The following is a 21,656-nucleotide window of genomic DNA, read 5'->3' as shown; positions in this document are numbered from 1 at the left end:
TGTGGTGTATGTGAAAGCCCTAATATTTCAACATAGATCATCCCATTTGAATAATATGCAGCACTAATGATAAAAAAGGAACGGTCTCCTATTTTCTTGTGTCAAATTAACACAAATTAAAAAAAGCCCTTTAACTCTTTTAGTCTATGGAGCTCCAGTAAGGACAGCCTACTGCCATTTTATGATCTTACATTCTACTTTCCATCAGTTTCCAAATATAGGCTAATAAGGTAACGGAGTAAACTGTTTAGACTTCAGTGTTTTATGTGACAAGTCATGAACTGGTTGAATCAGCTGGGAAGTTTATTGAATGTCGTTAGACTGATTTGTGGAGTAGGCCTGAGGGTTCGGGATAAACAAAGAACCTAGATTTGATCAGCTGATATCCACCATGGCAGTACTGTATAATAGAATAACTCCTCTGGTATAATGTTAGCATGGAAGATATGTGCCAAGACAGACTGGCTAGTTTTCTTCAAGAAACAGCTGAATGACATGCTGGGATACTTTGACACAAAGGAGCAAGATGGGCCAAATGGAGCTCCTCTTAATAAAACATTCTATTATTTTCTTTAGGAAATTATTTAGTTGCAATTTAATATGCATTTTACTACATTGGAGTTCTTGGGTGGCATAACTAGTGCAAATCTTTGTGCCAGTGGTGTCCTATAGGCCAGAGAGTGGTGGTTCCTGTATCATAACCAACTGTGACCTGGATTCCCCACAGCCAAGCGACATGCAATTGGCTCAAAACTGCCAGGGGTGGGGTGGGCTTGTCCAGGATTTCCTTGCTGTGACCCCTGTGGCCTGCTGGGCACCTGTGAGCTCTGCAGTGTTCTCAGATAGAGATAGATCAGTGCTATCTACGATGCTGGAGATTTGCAGTTTGCACTGTGGGACTGGGCAATGTGCAAAAGAAGCTGGACAGCGGTCATTTTAAAAGCCTTGCACATGCCACTGACCTCTTTGTTGTGTGAGAATAGGGGCATAGAGGCTAAGCAAGCTGATTAGCAACTGTCGATTCCAAATTGGGAGCAGAGGAGTTGGTTTCAGTCAGACTCTTCATTAGTTTAAGTCAAATAACCAGAAATGTTCCAACTTGGCAGTGGATTGTACAGTGAAGCAACACAAACAGGGTTAAGGGGTCGGATTAAGTCAAAGCTTCGACCCACCTTCACATACCAAGCTACAAACTTGTATTTCAAAGTGATTACAGAGTAGAAGAAAGAATAATCTTGCAAAAACTGAAGCCAAAGGTCAAAGTTTTGATTTCAGCCTAGCCTAAATCTGTGATTGTGGAGAGTGTACAAATATATATATTGACTGTCATAATTCATAATAACAGAAAATAAATGCACAAGAAAGACATCTTCTCGATTCCAGTGTTCCAGTGTAGATCAGGAAAGTCACTGAATTGGAGTGTGGGTGAGACAGAGTCTCTGATGGTCAGGGAGTGGGAGACGGGAATGTGGTCTGGCCGGCCTGAGCTGACCTCTTTGGCAGACATCTGGGTAACTGATGCTCCAACTTTTATTTTCCAAGTATCAAAACCTCTTAAATTTTGACCTTCACTGTCCATGCATGTCAGCCAGTTAGCAATTCTCACTATTAATCTCTGTTGCTAACCGATTAAGATTGAGGTTCCCCCGATTGGTTCACTTTAATGTAAATCTGATATTGCATTTTAACTTGAGATAATCCACAGTGACATTTCGGTGCTACAATACACAGGAAGTTCAATATCTTCATACCTGACAATAATCAGCCCTAAGTCTGAGTCTAAAATCTCCAATCTATACAAATAAAAAAAGACATCCTCCTGTTTTAACTTCACTAATATATCTTGATACCAGACTAAACATCTGCCGATAAAAGCCACACAAATGGCAGACACATCCGAAATTAATTTCTGAAAAATCCAGATCCTTTCCTGAGGGATGTCAAGTCTCCAGGACCTTGTCTGAAGCCCCCCAATAGACACACAAAAAGGAGGTATTTAGGGTCAACCCCCTGTTCCAATTCTTCTGATTCTAATAAGACAGATTTTGTACAGTTGTATATTTGGATGAACAATGCATTTAGGTCTTCTCACTTAAATGATGGAGTGAGTTAGGATTTGCAGCTGCAGCTGGCCTTTCTAGTTCTCCACTAAGGGTTTCCATTACAATTATGATAACAGTTTTTCAACAGTCTTCCAGCCATCTCAATGCTAAAATTAATTGCAATTATGTCAGTTCATAAATACAGTTTCATATCCTGTGCCTGCTCTTCTGAACAATTGTGCTCTGGGTCAAAATTTTGAATGATTTATCAATACTCAAATGCCTTATCGTTTTCTCTAGATGTGCAATTATCCCATTACCTATTGAAATAGATTAAACAATCAGGCCTAGTCCTACTCAAAGCATACATCGGACACATCCACAAATGAAACTCTTGTATCCTATCAAGGTTTAACCTAAAAGTTATGGTAAGTGGCCTTTGATAATAAATTAAACCACAAAAGAATACAAGGTTGAAATTAGTGGTTTGTAGGTAGGGCAGAGTTAAATTTGGTCTAGCCCCATGTGTCACTTAATTATGTTCTTTTATTTAGACTCGCCACTCCCAGCCTGTGTTACTGACCCAGTAGAGATGTCAAAATTATACACATCCTCCGAAATGACTTCAGTTCAAGCCACTGTGCAGGTCCACTGATCATAGCAAACTACACTGTGTCCCCATCCCCTCAGGCATCCACACACTGCACTAGCAACACCTGTCACACACTCCCACCCGAGTGCGCAGGGCAGGGAAGAGCAGCCATTGGCACACACTCAAGGGCAAACAGTGAAAGAGAAGTCACTGAGTGAGTCTATGCATACACTAAAACTGCCCTTCACACCCCAAATTAAATACATTTCTTAACTGGGGGGGGAGACCATCATCCATCTGTCCCCCCAATTTAAGATATTTTTAATCAGCATAAAACTCTGCTCTAAAGCGCCAGAGAGATGGGTATATTCCCTATTCATTTTTACCATTAATTACATTTATTATTATTACTATTTTTACTATTTATTTATTTATTTATTTGTAGATGCCCTTTCCCAGGACAACTTTGTCTCGTAAAAGAAAAAAACCTTCTAAAGTTGTTTAAATGTTGTGCCTGTTCATGTTTTCTTTGGGGGGCGTGTGACTTAAAACATACTGAAAAGCTCTGAGGCGCTTTTAAAGCTGATATATAAAACAACAGAGTGATCCTCCAACGTTCAACTTGTATACGGACCCTATAGAAGACAGCCAACAGCACTGCAGTATTCATGCTACCCATTTTTGATAATGACTCCAAAGGTTTCCAAAAGAGTTTCAGAAAGAGGACCAGGGTGATTGTTTTATATAGGTACAAAACTAAGACCACAATAGCAAAACTCAAAGTGCTTTTTAGACAGCAGTAATACTCAGGTTGTGTGTTTCTTAGGCTTTTCGCCTGTGCAGTGATGTGCCACAGAATGTTGACCACCAATTTTTTTTCCTCCTTCTCACACAATTATCTTTGTTCTACTCACGCCAAAATGCAAAGCTAGGGCCCTCTGACCGCTGTGAGGTGCCCCAACTTTCAAGATAAAACATTCTGATGTTTTTATTAACTGGGAATGAAATCTCTGTCATTATTCATCCAGATTGTAGCTGTATAGTAATCTATGCATCAAAAATATAAAATCATCCAAGTGTATATCCCAGTGATTTGGAACCGCACTGTTAATAACATTATTCGCTGGGTGCATCTGGAGCCAGTATTTACCCACTTTAAAAGGCTATGAATTATGAGAGAAAATCCTACTTTGGGGAAGAACTTTTTAAAAATTATTATTTACTTAAAGCTCCAGAAGTGAATCTCACAGGCTTCCTAAACCTTAGCAAAGACACGTTAAGACCTTTAACTAGATGTCAAAATCAAACAAGCACATGACCTGAACATTGTCAACCAAAGCAGCAGCAGCTTCTGTCAGCTTTATTCTGATAGATCACTCTTACAGAACAGGGCTGATGATAAAAGATTAAATAAAACAGATACATTTAAAATAGCATCATGCACTAGCTGTGGTGACTTATGCTTAGCTGAAGTGACGTTCTATTGCAAGACAGAAAAAAAATATATATATATATAAGCTGGGAGGGGGCGTGGCTGGAGATGTGGGCACCTAGAAGGTCAGCCATGCTACTTACTTCGGTCTCGTCCTCCGAGTGAGTGGACAGCTGGTCGTGCTGAATAATTTCGGCATCCTCCTCTGTCGGACCGTTGCCGACCCTGATCCCACCGAAGTTGTGGGTCCCCTGGGAGAGAAGGGCTTACATGTTCAAAACACCACCTCAACCTCTCTGCCTTGAACCCCTCGCCAACGCTTCTCACCAGCACTGCACTGACTACAGCACAGACCTACACAAAGCAGTTCACAATTCTAAAATAGGCTTTTTGCTCTTCTTACACAATGTAGGATACTGTTAGATTGTTTGTTTACTTGTTCTTAAATCAGCCTACATTATGTAGTTATGGTTCCCTGGATGTTGCATTGCATCTTCCCAGGATATAATAATAACAATAAAAACATATCATAAAACTATATTAATAATTAAAATAATAAATACTGTTTTGAATTAAAGATTCCTTAGATCTTTTGCCAAGTGTAAGAGAATTCCAGTTATTCATGTAAAAAAAAAATAATAATGTAGTGACATACCGCTATGGGTTTCATGCAAACATAAATACATAAAGCCAATTCACAAGCAAGTTTTTCCCACTGACATTTATAAGGTACAAAAAGCGACAGCAAAAGAAGCCATACTTTATGAGCTTTAGTAGAGATATACATGGTAGCTCTGTTGTTGTGGGACACATCCAGTGCAAGACTGCAGTTTATTGCATGCCTTTCATTCAGACACATACCAGATTCCTCCGTCTCAGGTACTGGTGTCTGAGAACCAGTGGTTTCAACAGCAGCATCCAAGGAACACACAGCAAAGCGAATATAACCAGGAAACACTGGACTCCCATCTGAAGAGGAGAGAAAAACACATGAATGGAGATATGAAGACATGCTAGTGGTTTCACGTCAGAGCACGTTCTGAAATGACTCCTGGATATTTCGACTATTCAGAATGGCACATGCACATGGTTTCGTTCACTTTGGCATTGAAACGGTCTACTGGGCTCACCTGTCCTCTATAGAGCATTTGGTTGGAGCTGTCACCGTAGCTGAACAGGAACATGTTGATGAAGTGGATGAGGAGGCTGGGGGCAACTTTGGAGGTGGATGCATCATAGGCCCCCCACTTGATGAAGATCATGACCACCAGGTATCCAAACAGGGTGGCCATGAAGATGATCTCGGGGATAAAGCCCAGGAAGATGTTGAGGGGCTTCTTGAAGTACCTAAGAAGCAACAATGAGGCAAGTGTGTTACATGACCCCAACTGGGCTGTTTGCTTGATTGCTTGCCTTTCTGCTTGTTTGTTAATTACTGTACAAACAAACAGACAGACATTAACTGAATAAATGGATTTAGTTCAGCTGGCAGATAATGCAAAGGTCAATCAGGACAGTGCAATCCAAACAAAAGTAGACCAATGAAAAAAAACAGGCATTAAAACACTTTCATAGGGGAACACAGGGAAGAAGCTTCTTACATGTGGTTGAGGAGGCTGAGGGTGACACCAAAGAGCATGTGGATGATGCCCACGACGACAGACATCTTCATCTTGAACGAGTTGAGGAAGGTCAGTTTATTTGTGGCGATGTTCCAGATCTGCAACACAGATAGCAGAGAGTAAGTTCCACTGCCATTCTCAAGTGGCCAGGAGGACTCTGATGTTTTCCGATTTCACTGATGCCAATGGAGCCAGTCTGAGATCCAATCTGCAATATCTCAGATGAGGTTTTCCCGATTGGTAAATATTTGATTCTCTCAAGTCCTAGAATGTTTCCTTATGGAGATGTGCCAGGCTTAAACAAACTTGAAGTTTCAGCTTGAAATGGACATCTATCTGAGAACAAACTGATAATCCGCAGGCCTCTGTCAAAAGTGATCTTGCTGAGGCCTTTAGATATATAAGCCTCTAGCAGTCAAAGAGGACACACCAATGATAATTTACCACCACATGGGGATGATGTTGAGGTTGCAGATAGGCAACTGGGGTAAGACTCTCACCGGATCTATTCCCACTGGATAGGGTCCACTGAAGACTCCTGGTACAGCCGGATCCAGTTGTAACACAGCGTTGCCTTCTAGTACTGCGTTCCTGCAGGAAGAAAGAAGTTAAATTAAGTCACATTCCATTAAGCTTCAATTTCCACCAACATGCAGATTTTTTTTTTTTTTTTTGGAAAAGCACTAAAGCTGAGGAAGATTTTGCGGACAGAAATGGGTGTAAACGGACTGTTCTGGTCACCCAGTGAATCTTGTCCGTTTTATGTACCTCCTACGTGCTTTGACTCTGACGTGCTTCATTATTTTTTGTACTGTAAGAATGTCCTGCACCTTACACAATTTTACCCTGGTACATTTACAACTTTTTACCATAGATTGTCTGTGGTTTTACCATAGTTATACAGTGGTTTCCTCTGGGTTCAATATGCCTTCACTGTGCTTTACTACGCTTATTAAAACCATGATAGAAAGTGTAGAAATCCTAAGGCAAATTTACCAGGTATGTATTGATGTGTGTGTCAGTGGCGGCTGGTGACTCAAAAAATTGGGGAGGACAGGAGGAAAACCAACCCACATCATCATGTTATTTTACACTAGTTGGCTACTTATCTCTACTTTCTTATGTTCAAGTTATGTTATGTTCTGTTCTGTTCTTATGTTCCAATGTAGCAATAATACAACTAGCAACCTAATGCAAACTTACTATACAACTAAGGTAGGGTAATGCACCCAAAGTGTATCCCCATCTTCCATAAGGAACAAATATCATATTATCATATATCATATTACAACACAAAGGATGAATATAAAAAGCGGCCAGGTGAGTGAGAGGGAAAGACGCATCTAATCACTGCGGCTCTGGATGGGAATGAACCTCGTGTGTGCGTATTGTGTCACTGGAAGCCTGTCAGCCCAATTAGGGGTGACACAGCACCCAGCACTGTACAGTGGGAATTTTACACAACACCCTCTGATTTAAAAAGGAAAAACATAAACCATGAATATCTGGAATTATTAAAAAAGGGAAATGTAAATCTGAAAAGTCTAAAAGTGTTTTGCAATTTGCTTATATAATTTCTCTTTTCTAATATGGTACTGTATCTATCGCTTCACCACCAGTTCGTCACACTCACATACAATACAGTGGTACAGAATTGAAGATGACATTTGGAAATTATCATTGGACGAACGCGATGTCAATATTGTATTCTGGTTGTTGATTGGTTAGGGAGGTTGTCCTCCCTTGGAGCATCATTTTACGTGTTTTGGCCAATAACATATTAGCATGAAATAAAATTAAGTACATTACACTGTTATAAGAAATCCCGCCCTAAGGAGGACAGCAGGAGCCCGTCCTCCTCTGCCCCCAACCACCACTTCACAAAGCCTGCCCTTCCCCTCTGCCTGCAGGTGTCGCTGTTGAAGCATTTTAATCAGAATTTCAATAATGGATTTTTTTTCCAAAGAAAAGATAAATTATTTTATAAATGATACTGAGATTTGGTAATGGTTTATTTCAACCAATTACTCTTTTTTTATATTTTGATCTCCATCTTGCCTCTCAAAAATAGAGGAGGAGCAACCTCCTCTGCCTCTATGGACCAGCCTCCTCTGATGTGTGTATGTGTGAGAGCTGTCTCACAGTTTTCTACTTGTCTGTGCATCCAGCTAGTAGTGACTTACGACCAGTTGCCTTGTGTGAACATGGGCCGCACACTCCAGGCCGACCCAAATATGTTGAGGGACTTGGAGAAGCAGTCGTTATAGATCAGGCCGGTGTAGATGGAGAAGATTCCCATCATAAGGATGATATAACGTCCAGCAAAGATCATGCTAAACATCTGGACCCAGAGGAGGAGGAGGAGCAGCAGCATGGGAAGAAAGAGAAGAAAACCAAAAACTCTTAAAAGCATTTTTCCATAGGACGAAAACTACCTTACTGAAGCCACATGTGGCCATTGATATGAATGTGTTTGGTAATCCAGCAACTTTAAGTTAAGACAGACATTCCTCAGGGGTAGGGGGGTTCTGAAAAATTTAATGGAATTAAAATGGAGGTTCCCACACTTTACAGCATAGAAGTTGCTTAAGCTGGCATTGTACAGCTTTTGAACCTTAAAATGTACATACAGACAGCACTGCGTATAGTAATTTCTCTTCATAACTTAAAATTAAACTTTTGGCCAGAACAACAACATATCACAAGCCAAAACAAAAATGCAACTGTTGTGTTAAACTGCACATATTACAATCTAAAATGCTTTACAAATGGTGCTCACAAAAGAAAAAGTGAACCTTCCCTTTAATGAAACTGGGGTCTGCGTTATACAGACCGTTTAAAAAAATAAATCAATCAATCAATAAAATCACAGAGTCTCATTTTACGGGACACCATACCTCGTTTTCAGTTTTCTGGGAGAGAATACGGCTTTCCTTGAGAATCAGCCAAACACCGCAGCATGTCAACAGGACACCGTGGCCGCAGTCCCCGAACATGACAGCAAACAGGAAGGGGAATGTGATGATAGTGTACGGAGCTGGAGAAAAACACAGTGGTGAAAAAACAGACTTCAACACAATATATATTTAACTATTTATCTATACATTTCATTTGTAAAGCTTGTGAACAGGACAGCAACTTGACTAGTCCTTAAGAACCTCCTGTAATAAGAACAATAATAAAAATAAACATTGTATTAATAATAACGATGATGATTGTTATTATTTGGAAAAGTGTCAGATATTAAGGACACACAACTTAGCTAGACTGTGGTAGACAAAATTACATAAACACTACTCCATTTAAATGTAATCATCAAAGAGTTAAACAACCTTAAAAAAATAATTAATGAATACAGGTGCAAAAGGCTAGATTAAACAATAGTAGGTCATGAAGTGATGTTTTGCATTCTTTCTGGAGATTATATTACATGCTTGTGGCAACAGAAATCATTTAATGGTGCCTCAAAAGTATTCTTTACGTATTTATTAGCAGACTTCCTTATCCAGGGTGACTTACAGAGGTCTGGAAAAAACACTTTCCAAAAAATTACAATATACAGTAAATCTAGGATTCGTCTATAAAATCTTCCTGTATTGTGCACAATGGCTTGCCACTATACACCCCAAAGTTGATGTTCAGTGTCCCTGTACAGTCCATGCATTTGAGAAATGGTAACAATTTGTTTGTTTGTTGGTGTGAAGACGTGATGTTGTATCAATTCTAGAGAGTACCTAGGTTAGCCTATGCAGTAAATGCTGATTGGACGCAGACAGAGAAGGATTAAGACAGTTACCTGGGTTGATCTCCCTGTAAGTGCCGATGCCATAAGCGTCCACAATGTTCTGGAATCCCGAGGTGAATTTGTTGGTCTTATTGTAGGTGGGAGGGGTCTGCTTGGTCTGCATCCTGTTGAGGATGGAGGGAACAGTAGAGCCACTGCGCTCCTGGGGACAGACAGAGAGAGGTAAGGGGGGGGGGGCGGGAGGAAAGGAGACTTGTGTTTTATGTGCCTGGATAATCAGTGGTTGCAGGATCCTATACAAAGACGTTGTCACAAATGAATGCCAGTTGAAGGCAGTATAGCTCGGGAATGGGCTTGTGGGAATGACATAGACTTGTGCGAGCTTAGTCTATAGTATTGTCTTTGCATGGCAGTGGTGTAAAGCTGCAACACATAATGACATTGATTTAGGATGAGAGGCTGTAACTCCATTGAAAAAACATAAAACTTCAAAGATGGAATATGATTACACCTCAGGCTCTCATAGCAGACTGAACTATGCTGGATTTATTGTTTTGTTTTTAGTAAACTACAATTTATAAGGTACAGTCTAGTTATCCTAATCTCAAGACAGGTTGCCAGAACTATCAAACTGAATAATGAAATCGCTAGGGAATGCTTTTCATAACGTGACAATGGTAAACCCCCCCTGCATAACTCTGCAGAAAGGCTGGGCTGGGCTGAGCAGTGCAAATCTCATCTGGCACTGTAAACATATTGAGACTCAAGGTTTCAGACTAAGCCTCCACACCGGAAGGTTAGCAGTGCATGTGGTTCTTGTCTGCTTTTCATAATGTGCCATTGTCAGTCTATATAAAATAAAAGGAGAGAATTCCACTACTTGTGAGCTCTTTCTGAAACAATTATAGATATCAGTATATATTGTAATATGGATACTTCAGTTTTGCCAAAGATTTGACATCTTTAAGCATGAAATGGACGCGTAGGTTCAAATGTAATGGTAATGAAAAATACTTATTTCAGAACAAAAACAGTGAGCAATTTAACTTTAAGCTCCCATAAATTTCACCTTCTGACAAACCTGCTGGCATTTTGACCTTTGACCTTCAGAATTCCATGATGCCAACATAAGAATGTGGCCCTGGCTAACTATGGAATTTCAACTCAGTGGGAGTATACTGTATACTGTTGGAATTGATTTGTTGTCAGAGATGAGAACTTTTAAACTTTCACTTCCACAACTGCGCCCCAGAAAGGTGGAGATACAGTATAGTTTGGGCCAAGTATAGTGATAGAACTAGTGTTTAGCAAGTTTTTTTCTGGATTACAAATGCAGTGTACAATGATAACCATAATCTTTCCAAACCAGAAAATATTCTGGACCACACCGGACGTCCTTTCTCCATTCAAACATGCTTTCAAAAGCATTTTGTTCCACTGCACATATTTCCTTCAGGGAAATAGACATTCAAAAACTATGCTACATCTGCTTTGATCTCTTACAATTACTTCCAGACAATCAGGAGCAGTTTGGCTCATGAAAAGAACCCCTACTGTTAGGTTAAATAGATGGTCCGTTCTTTTAATTTATGTTGTAAGTCGCCGTGGATAAGGGCGTCTGCCAAGAAATAAAAATAAAAATAATAATAATAATATACACTTGAGGGCAATAGAACGCATATCGTACAACAGAGTCAAAAGCTGTAAAAATCACTCTGATCCTTTTAGAGTAAAAACTAAAATAGGTATCCCAATGTATATTAATCATCCACTGAGAAACAGGTTAGAGATCCAAAGTGTTAGGATCCAACATTGCGCTAAAATCAGGGAAATAGTAAAGTTTTCAAACAGAGAAAATTACTTCTCCCTTGCTCCAAGTCAAATACCCTAGGCTGACAAGATATTAGCATCCAATAATACATTAATTTGGATCCAGGCCATCAGAACGCCGGACCTTTATTTTTGCGGGGCAGATTATGCAGCTGGCTTTCCCTTTTAAAAACATGGAGCGAAAAGATGACTCACAAACACCACGAATCATCGTCCTGCAGTAACCAAACAAACTGGAAGTTCAAACAGAAAAGCAGCTTATACTGTGAGTCACTGGGATTGCAGTGAAATTTCATAGTTCCCCCTTTTAGTTGACAAAGCTGACAACTGTTCCCCGTGATAAACTGCCCTAGCATATATCCACTGCCAATATCCCCAAACTGGAGATGTTTGTTTTGGGGGTAAACCTCAATATTTTCACAATATTTTCCAATAGACTCAGAAATCCACTTGTTTTCTTAAGAAAACAAAAACCTTTCATTGCTGAATGCGAGGTCGTACTGTACAATAATCCCAACCAACCACGAAAGCGAATCCAGAAAAACTAGGAACTTGCCACAGACTTCCCTATAAACCTTTACAGACTCCTTTCCGATCATTGAAATATCATCCTAGTGGCCCCAGCACAAGAAAAAGGACAATCCTACACTGCTTCTTGTGCAGTCTTGTCTGATAGTGATTTTATAGCAATAGTCTTCATGTATTCCCTCTGGGTGCTTGAAGGAATATCTTGGCCTGACACAAAGACGGGAGAACTTTAAATAGAGGTATTCAATCTGAGATCTATAAACAGTGATGTTAATTTTATTGGGCATGATTCTGTCAACACTCAGTGAGGGAAAAGGGGCTCTTTTAAATACCTGGGGACATCAAGAGGCAAAATAGGTAATCATGCAATAAACTTTACAGGGTGAAAGTGAGAAGCATTCCACAGTATTCCTACTCTAGATACAGCTCTCTCGTCACTGCAGCTGCCTAGATAAAAGATACTTGTATCACATATCACAACAGTTCCCCAGATCAATGGCTTCCAATGATAGGTATACCTCGCTTTGCATGAGAGATGCAAAGCATTTCGTGCCTAATGAAATTTGTGCTAAACACATAATTGATAGGGATAGGTTTCTTAAAAACGAAAAACAAACCTGTAACTCATTAATACTACTAATATAAATGTGCTGTTAATCAAAATATAATACGCATATTATTATTATAATTATTATTAATAATAATAATAAACACAATAAACTCATCATATTTATTGGTTTTAATTTTAATTTGTTGAAGTTTCTAGCTGCTTACTGATGCTCTTTCGCTTCATTTTAGATTCTTCCTCAGAACTTTCACCTTTTGGAACCATTTTTTGTTCCTTTTTAACATTTTCTCTCTTTTTTTGGAGAACTAAAATAATGAAGCTAAATGGATCTACCACTATCAACACTTTATTGAAGAGGGTGAGTTAGTCTGACAGATTTTTGACTCACTTTGCAAACAGCTATGCCATCCACCTATGCAAGGCTAGGACAAATTCACTTCTTCTTGCCTGTATGGGCTTATAGATCAAAACCTGTGCTGCTGTCCTAATTAATGAGACGGGTTTCTTAATTTAGGGCTTGATTTTCCAAAGTGGGTGAAATTATTACTAATGTGCAACATCAGCAGGGTTAATCTATGAAATGTTACAGTTCTTCAAATTATGATGTTTTTGGGGCTTTTTGCAGTCCTTTTGTGTGTATATGTGGTACGTATGCTGCAGTATATAATATAGTGCCCCTAATCATTAGTAAATCCCGTCCTACCAGCTTTGGAAAATCAGACCCTTTTCTAAGTCTAACCAAGGTGATGATTAAAGACTTGCCACCCCCTCCAGTTACTTACAGTTCCTCGACGCAGGGCAAACTGAATGGAGTCCAGGTCTGTGACGGGGCACCACACCTCTGCGATCAGACACTTCTGGGTGACGTCAATGTTGCACTGGTTCAGGGTGTGGTAGATGGCTTTCATCTTGCGCACCTTGATGAACCAAACTCTCACAGTCTTGGCTGCGGCCTGCAGGACCCTCTGCCGATGGTCCTCCGTCTGATTGAGGACCTGCAAGACCAGAGGAGCAAGGAGCTGAGCACTGGGACCAACTCACAGACACAATCAAACATCGCCAAGTGGGACTGAGTCTTTCTGGGCGGATCTGTTTAAGTGATGGGATTGTCAGTTCGTAATAGGATGCTTTTTTGACTGAGTAGAGGCTTTTGCAGCAAATGCAATCTGTAATGTTCTTTTTAAAATTAAGACTAATTGGTCGAGTGATTTAGAAGATGACAGATGTCTTTAAGACATGGAGTAAGCGAGATGTCACTGCTGAATGACTCTGCACAACGTCACAGCAGTCAAATAGGTCATATATGTTGCGTATAAGTCATCGGGAATTCAGTCTTTGGGATCAGCAGATACCTGGGATAGTGACCTCCCTCCCCCATCTTCATAACATCACAGCGGTCAAGTAGTAGGTCAGTGTTGTGTGCAAGTCATCGGGACTTCAGTCTTTGGGATAAGCAGATGCCCGAAATAGTGACTGCCCCCACCCCCACCTTCAACCCACACAGTCCTGCCCACACAACACACCCCACAACACGTGCCCAGCAAGCTAGTACAGAGTTGGTAGCTCAGAGAAGAAAGGATTCTTGGGAAAAATTAATGCCAGCCGCTTGGTACACTATATAATGGGGGCAGTGCTGCATAGCAGGCTGTGACTGTAACTGATCCAGAGTCTGCATAAAAAAACAGCTGGCTAAGTCAGCACAGGGCTGCAGTGTGAGTCACCAGGGGGGACTACCACTGACTCACTGAGAGGGAAGGCCACACTCGCTATGCAGGAGTGGGCGATCGCAGGCGTGCAGTGCGAGTAGGAGGCCGCAGGAGTCTGTGGCTATGTGGGGTGGTGGCGGGTCTCTGTGGGGAAGGAGGGAGATGAAAGGGACACAGTTTTCCTAGCCCGATAAGGACATTGTTTTAAGCAGGGAGTGACGGACTTATCTGGGGCCGTGTAAAAAAAAACTGCCTTTAATCTTTAATAATATTTCAGATGCTTCTATTTTTGGAGTAAATATTTCCACCATCAATTACAGGTTTAAAGTTTGTTATTAGCAGGTGGGTCAAAGTTTTTATTAAAAATACATTTTAACACAGTGAAGCGGAATATTGGATAGCACACATTTCAGAGGACACCTGCATCTATCAGCAGATTAAAGCAATGGAGATTCCAAACAAGGAATGTATATACAGCAAATATATTCTGATTATTATCATTATATATATTTATTTATTTTACATAAAATCTGCATATTACATTGAGGTACAGTACAGCAAAAGTTTTTAAAAACCTTAGTAATGTTAATCAGCACAAAATGCTAAAGCAACAACCACAGCACATTTCGCAATGTAAGGGTTGTTTCTGCCAAGCTGAAACACACTTTTGCCCAAAGCATTTTCACGAGACGGTGTGGTGTAGGAGCATTCAGGTTCACACTGCACTCTGACAGCCCCTCCTGGGTGTAGGCGTGACTCCTTGCAAAACACATAACCTCTAGGACTACTTCTCGGGATTAGGGAGAAAGCAGGGAAGGATGAAAAGTAAGATACGCAACAGAGGATCAAAAAGGAGTTGATATGAGCAGAGCCCTCCTCTGTAGTGTCAGTTAACAGTGGCCAAAAACACACCCCTCCCTAAAGCTGCATAGCCCAGATGTTGGAGCAAGATAAGGTTAATCAACCTTCCCTTAGACTCTCCATGAGTGTCTTGGCAGTGGCTCACTTAACAGGAAGGGAAATATCTTTAGTGCTTAGGCCCTGCAACAGGTGTTGCCAAACAGTGCAGCCATATTCCCTAATGCAGCGTCTGCAAATGTGTTAAAGACGCAAGGGGTGAGACTGAAACATTCACTGTTAGCCAGCACCAGATGTGAGAGTGAGTCAGTGTGTGAAAGTAAGAAAGTGTAACAGTGTGAGTGTGAATGCCTACATCCCTCCCACTTTAAGCAAAGGAGTCACAGCTTTAAACCAAGTTGATTAACAATTGCAGATTCTAAATTAGAGCAGTGGCAGAGCAACAATGATTTAAAAATCCAAACAAAAAATACACGTATACATACACAAGCAATAATAGTCAGTCGTCACTCAGAACAGGAATTAAAAAACAAAAAAAAAAAAAAAAAAACCGATTTGTTCAAAATATGTGAAACGTCTTTGAATCCGTGGTTGGCATACTTGCAAATAAACTTCCTCTGTTTTGTTGTCACACAAAACTGAAAACAAAACAGTGTGTGTAACCAAATGAAAAAATGGTGGGCATACATTCTTTGGGGGTCAACTTGACAACAAGCTTGGGGATGGAGAAAGAGGAAAAAAAAAAAAAACAGAACAGATAAATTGCTCCAGCAGATGAAAAACACAAAAGTATATTTATTTATTTATTTAAAGACCAATAAATATATTTATGCACCAGATAACACTGATGGCTCAGGAGTTGATAACAAAAAGAATACCAAGAATGGTTACTGAGAGTCAGTGCTAAGGGTTTTCAACTACCACAAAACAAACAACACATTTCAGGCCTGACACAATGGGGGAATTGAGCAGAGTTTCTCTAGAGTTCAGTCACCTGCCTGTATTGAGGTTTGTTACCCACCACTTCCTACACAAGGTGATGAAATAAAGACAGCACGTCATGTTACACAAGCAAACATATTTGCACCCACATGCAATTATTTCCTGACAGCAAACTAGCAAGCAAACTAGCAAGATTGGTAAAGGATCCCGGCGCGACATCTCACATATGTATATGTATACATACGCGAGATGTCGTGCTAGGTGGTGCGGTGAGAGAGAGCCTCGAACTTGCCTGCACCTCCCTAAACCCCGGGGGAGCAAAATTACTGGGGGGAACATCTGACCTGCTGTTGCCTCCATGACTGGCCTCCATTTTCAATAAAATCACTTCCTGTTTTATTGAAAATAATGTTGTGGGGAGGTGCGGCTTGTGGTGTTTGTCTTTATCATTAGTTCTATTTGTAGAGAGGGACCTGTGTATGTGTTTAGATTGGACTCAAAGAGCAGTTAGGGTTTTGTTCATTGTTTTTGTGTGCACTCGTTTTTATTCAACAGCACACTATATAACAAATCTACATGAAGCCCCGTCTGAGAACTCAGACACAATGTCCAACCCCACGTGTCACAATGTATATTTAAGGAAATTGTGTAAATAATATTATATATATGTACACTCACCTAAAGGATTATTAGGAACACCATACTAATACTGTGTTTGACCCCCTTTCGCCTTCAGAACTGCCTTAATTCTACGTGGCATTGATTCAACAAGGTGCTGAAAGCATTCTTTAGAAATGTTGGCCCATATTGATAGGATAGCATCTTGCAGTTGATGGACATTTGTGGGATGCACATCCAGGGCACGAAGCTCCCGTTCCACCACATCCCAAAGATGCTCTATTGGGTTGAGATCTGGTGACTGTGGGGGCCAGTTTAGTACAGTGAACTCATTGTCATGTTCAAGAAACCAATTTGAAATGATTCGACCTTTGTGACATGGTGCATTATCCTGCTGGAAGTAGCCATCAGAGGATGGGTACATGGTGGTCATAAAGGGATGGACATGGTCAGAAACAATGCTCAGGTAGGCCGTGGCATTTAAACGATGCCCAATTGGCACTAAGGGGCCTAAAGTGTGCCAAGAAAACATCCCCCACACCATTACACCACCACCACCAGCCTGCACAGTGGTAACAAGGCATGATGGATCCATGTTCTCATTCTGTTTACGCCAAATTCTGACTCTACCATCTGAATGTCTCAACAGACCAGGCAACATTTTTCCAGTCTTCAACTGTCCAATTTTGGTGAGCTTGTGCAAATTGTAGCCTCTTTTTCCTATTTGTAGTGGAGATGAGTGGTACCCGGTGGGGTCTTCTGCTGTTGTAGCCCATCCGCCTCAAGGTTGTACGTGTTGTGGCTTCACAAATGCTTTGCTGCATACCTCGGTTGTAACGAGTGGTTATTTCAGTCAAAGTTGCTCTTCTATCAGCTTGAATCAGTTGGCCCATTCTCCTCTGACCTCTAGCATCAACAAGGCATTTTCGCCCACAGGACTGCCGCATACTGGATGTTTTTCCCTTTTCACACCATTCTTTGTAAACCCTAGAAATGGTTGTGCGTGACAATCCCAGTAACTGAGCAGATTGTGAAATACTCAGACCGGCCCGTCTGGCACCAACAACCATGCCACGCTCAAACTTGCTTAAATCACCTTTCTTTCCCATTCAGACATTCAGTTTGGAGTTCAGGAGATTGTCTTGACCAGGACCACACCCCTAAATGCATTGAAGCAACTGCCATGTGATTGGTTGATTAGATAATTGTATTAATGATAAATTGAACAGGTGTTCCTAATAATCCTTTAGGTGAGTGTATATTGGTCCACTGCTGGACGAAGGCCTCCCCAAGATGTTACCCACTTGCTTTTTGTTACCCATCTTTGACCTTTTTCTCTTGTGGTTGTGAAATATATATATATATATATATATATATATATATATATATATATATATATATATATATATATAGTGGTACAGTACATGGTGTGGTGTGTGATGGACGGTCTACAGGTGCAACCTTAACAAAACGCTGTCCAGTGGAATATTCCATGCTGGCAACTGTCTGCTCTAAACAAACAACACACCTAAGGATCGTTGAGGAGGAAAGGACAGTGCCTGCATGCCCTCATGGCATTGTACCGGAGAGGCGGTGCAGAAGGGCAAGAGGAGTGCTGTCAAGGGCAGGCAAATATGAGGTGAGAGAGGAGTGTGTTTTGCTACTTCTACAGCTTTGACCATTGCTTGTTTTGAGGACCGGCTTAGGTATTTAAGCGGCTGGGATAAGGACTACGACTGCAGCTATGACCCAGATTTCTGGACCCCCACACTGTCTCACGATTGCAACCACCAATCAATTCCAGTTTCAGCCTTTACCAAGTCCAGGTGTAATTTCAGGTTTGATTCACCACCGCACCCGTGTATATTCTTGGCAACCTGCTGCCGAGACACACCCACAAAAGTGCTGGCTGTGTCACGTTGCGTGAAGAATGCAGGCACAACAAGCACAGTAATACGCTTACAACTGGATCAGACAACCCTGTGCACTCCAACCCAGTGATCAGGTTCAGGTGTTGTTGCTTACCACTGAGAACAAATTTCTGACTAGCTGGAGGGGACTGTACCGGATATTGGACAAGGTAGGGGAGGTAAAAACAGAGTAGAACCTGCTGCCGAGAGACACTGACAATACCACAATATATAGATAACCTTGCAGTAGGTGACGTGGACAGGACAAATGTGGAAATATCTTGGGGAGGCCTTCATCCAGCAGTAGACTGATAAAGGCTGAAGATGATTATGATATATATTATGAAATACTACTCCATATATGTTAAGAATAATATGGTGACAAAACACCCAGCACAAAATAGAGCAGGCACAAGCACCTCATGGTCTTTGGTAGCCTTGGGAACCCTGCAGGGTCTGAGGCAGATAGAAAATAACATGTTTTAGTATCTGGAAAATGGTCAGAATTAATCAGGAACATACCATCTGTAGGTCGTCAATCCTGGTGTTGACTCCAGCAGCCATCTCCTTTCTCTCCTGCGGGGTCTCCGGGCATGGGTACAAGGACGCCCGGAATCTGGAACACATAGCATGGGAAAAAGCACAGCATCAGCAATGCAGGCCAGGACACACGGGCAGCTACCCAGCAATCCCCGGCACTTGTGAAGCCAACCAAAAATGAATTACAGAACAGACAACACACTCAGTGTCATGATTTCATGGGATAGGAATGTTTTTCTTCAGAGACAATAATGGGAGAAGATGTGGAGAAGGAAAAGACGGCTTAGATTTGTCTGAACAATTGCTCAGGAAGCTAGTGTCAGTTTGCAGTGTCCAGCAGCACAAGGATGCACAAAATGAAAATAAACAATTAGGGGGTCGTGGGAAGGAACCTGAAGGATCTCTCTTTTCTTTCCCTTCTCCATTTCAGTTGAGCAACTTTCTAAACACAGAAAGAATTGAAAAGAAAGTTGACTAAAATCTGGTGGTAAAACAGAAATGAGAACACTGTAGCTTTACACATCCATTCATCATTCCTCAGAGGTATTGATTGCTATGTACACAAATACCACATTTATATATACCGTAAAACTTCCAATACTGGCCGGGTCTCAAATAGCAGACGGTAGGGCTGGGCGAAATGATAGCTGGCGTTACAATAGTTTTAATAAATCTTAAATGCGGGGTGCCTTATCCCAGGGATTTTATATAGAACAATTATCCGGTCAAGGAAGGAAGGACAGCAGCTCGTGACTAAAAACAGTCCATATTCACAGATGTCTCCAAAATTATTTATTAGAGAAAAAGTGAACATCATAATGCTTACGCGTTTCGACTTATCTTCCTCAGAGCACATATATACATATACACATTATGATTTACTGTCACAAAACAACAATAACACAAGTAATAGTAATCACGCAACACATGCGCTGTAAAGGTACAGATTCAGGTAGATTTACTACAGCCGGGTTTATAGTGGCGCATTTACATCTGCTGGACAGAGACATTTCTTTCTGACTGTCGATTCTACTTACAAATACAGCACGTTGTTAATACAAAATAGTTATTATTATTATTATTATTATTATTATTATTATAATAATAATACAACTGTTGAACAACTTCACCATCTTGCATTGCATTGCTTTCCAATTTATTAAAATGTAAACGAACGTTATTATTAATTTTATACAAATTTTATCAATCTAAATTAGTGAGCGTGGGGGGTGCTTGCAGGTTGAGTTCAGCCCGGCGACGAGAGCGGTGCGCAGCTTGTGCGCTTGCGCATTAAAGCATCTCTTGGTTGTGTGTTATTGTGTGTCAGGTCTCTCTCATGTCTGTCTGTGTTTCTGATGCTCATTTCTTGCCGCATCCGACACGTGTGGAAGAACCGGGAAGAACGCAAAGCGTCCAAATGACGAAAAATACTGCCGTAAAGATTGCGATTTGCAACACCACGATATAAACGATATAGCATAATATGAAACGATAGACATTTTTCTATCGTCACATGATATATATCGTCATATCGCACAGTCATATCGCCTAGCAGATGGTCTCCAATAAACGCCAGGTTACGGTCTTATTTCTCACTTTAACTATATATATCTGTATATTTGTATTGCTGTTAATTGTAGTTGTTGAACTAACTGTCAATTGCGACATAAACAATGCATTAATGAAGTAAAATGCTGATGGTTTGGTTTAAAGCATATTTCCACAGTTTTGTTGAAGTGTTTTTTGTTTATTTAGAGTTCACAGTATATCGAATCTTAGACTGCTAACAGAATTATTGGTATCTTGTTTTCAATCCAGTGTATAGTTCACCATACATTCCATGTGATTTGTTTGTATCTTTGGAAAGCAAATTATTTAAAAAATAATAATATATATATATTTTTTTTTAATAAAAGCCTGGCCTATTAGCCTACTTCTACAATGAAGCAATGTTTCCAGGCTCTTCTTATCCTGCATGAGTCCACGATGTCTTTTTATTTATGAATGTTTAAGACAATCGTCTCCAATTGACGACGGGGTTTCTTGCAGTTATTTGGAATAAACGCTGGGGGTGTTTAATTGAAGTTTTACGGTATATACTGTATATATATATATATATATATATATATATATATATATATATATATATTTTTTTTTTTTTTTTTTTTTTTTTTTTTTTTAATTAAGTTGTATTATGTTCATTCTTATTATCTACATATCTATGGATCTTTATCTCACAGTGCAACACAGTGCCTCATTCTATTTTAAGATGAGGATCCTTTGCCAGGCAGGTATGCAGAACAGCCCACACTGTTACCACCGAGGCTGTTGTGGTTTATGCCAACCCCATGCTTTGTGCACACTTACCCCTCACAGATCTTCTTGACTCTGCTCTTCAGCTGGTCGCCTTGAAAGAAGATGATGAACACCGACTTGTGCACCTGATCTCCCTGCACAGACAGAAGGAACACGAGACACTCAGATCTCCCCGGATTGACTACAGTGGTCCGTTCTTACAGAATTTCACCATTTAATTTTGCAGTCAAGCAGAAATCAGCCATTGGTTTCACATATAATTATACAGGAGGTATTGATACTTATACATCTTCTCTGGGTTTTTTTGATCCAGAGGTTAAACACAAAGGGATGTTTTTTTTCCAATTATCTTATGCATCTGTGTTCCAGATCATAGTCTGACAGAAAATGCAGGTATGCGGAAAGGT

The 21,656-nt window shown here is 40.5% G+C and overlaps 1 protein-coding gene across 3 annotated transcripts in view; it reads right to left on the bottom strand.

Annotated features, from left to right (window-relative positions):
* atp6v0a1a (ATPase H+ transporting V0 subunit a1a) overlaps positions 1–21,656 on the bottom strand; it is a 45,612-nt gene that overhangs the window by 11,526 nt on the left and 12,430 nt on the right. For all 3 annotated transcript variants that reach the window (XM_066698435.1, XM_066698434.1, XM_066698433.1), the window contains exons 8-18: positions 21,301–21,383; positions 18,916–19,009; positions 13,142–13,354; positions 9,485–9,635; positions 8,586–8,725; positions 7,872–8,029; positions 6,189–6,279; positions 5,668–5,786; positions 5,197–5,413; positions 4,928–5,035; positions 4,210–4,317 (exon numbers count right to left, since the gene is read on the bottom strand). In XM_066698435.1, coding sequence (XP_066554532.1) covers positions 4,210–4,317; positions 4,928–5,035; positions 5,197–5,413; positions 5,668–5,786; positions 6,189–6,279; positions 7,872–8,029; positions 8,586–8,725; positions 9,485–9,635; positions 13,142–13,354; positions 18,916–19,009; positions 21,301–21,383 — 1,482 coding nt within the window. The remainder of the gene's footprint in view (positions 1–4,209; positions 4,318–4,927; positions 5,036–5,196; positions 5,414–5,667; positions 5,787–6,188; positions 6,280–7,871; positions 8,030–8,585; positions 8,726–9,484; positions 9,636–13,141; positions 13,355–18,915; positions 19,010–21,300; positions 21,384–21,656) is intronic.

This window comes from Amia ocellicauda, chromosome 3, assembly GCF_036373705.1.
Source record: "Amia ocellicauda isolate fAmiCal2 chromosome 3, fAmiCal2.hap1, whole genome shotgun sequence".
In the NCBI taxonomy this organism is placed as follows: Eukaryota; Metazoa; Chordata; class Actinopteri; order Amiiformes; family Amiidae; genus Amia; species Amia ocellicauda.
The sequence above is the reverse complement of the archived record's forward strand: the minus strand, read 5'-3'. Positions and strand labels throughout refer to the sequence as shown.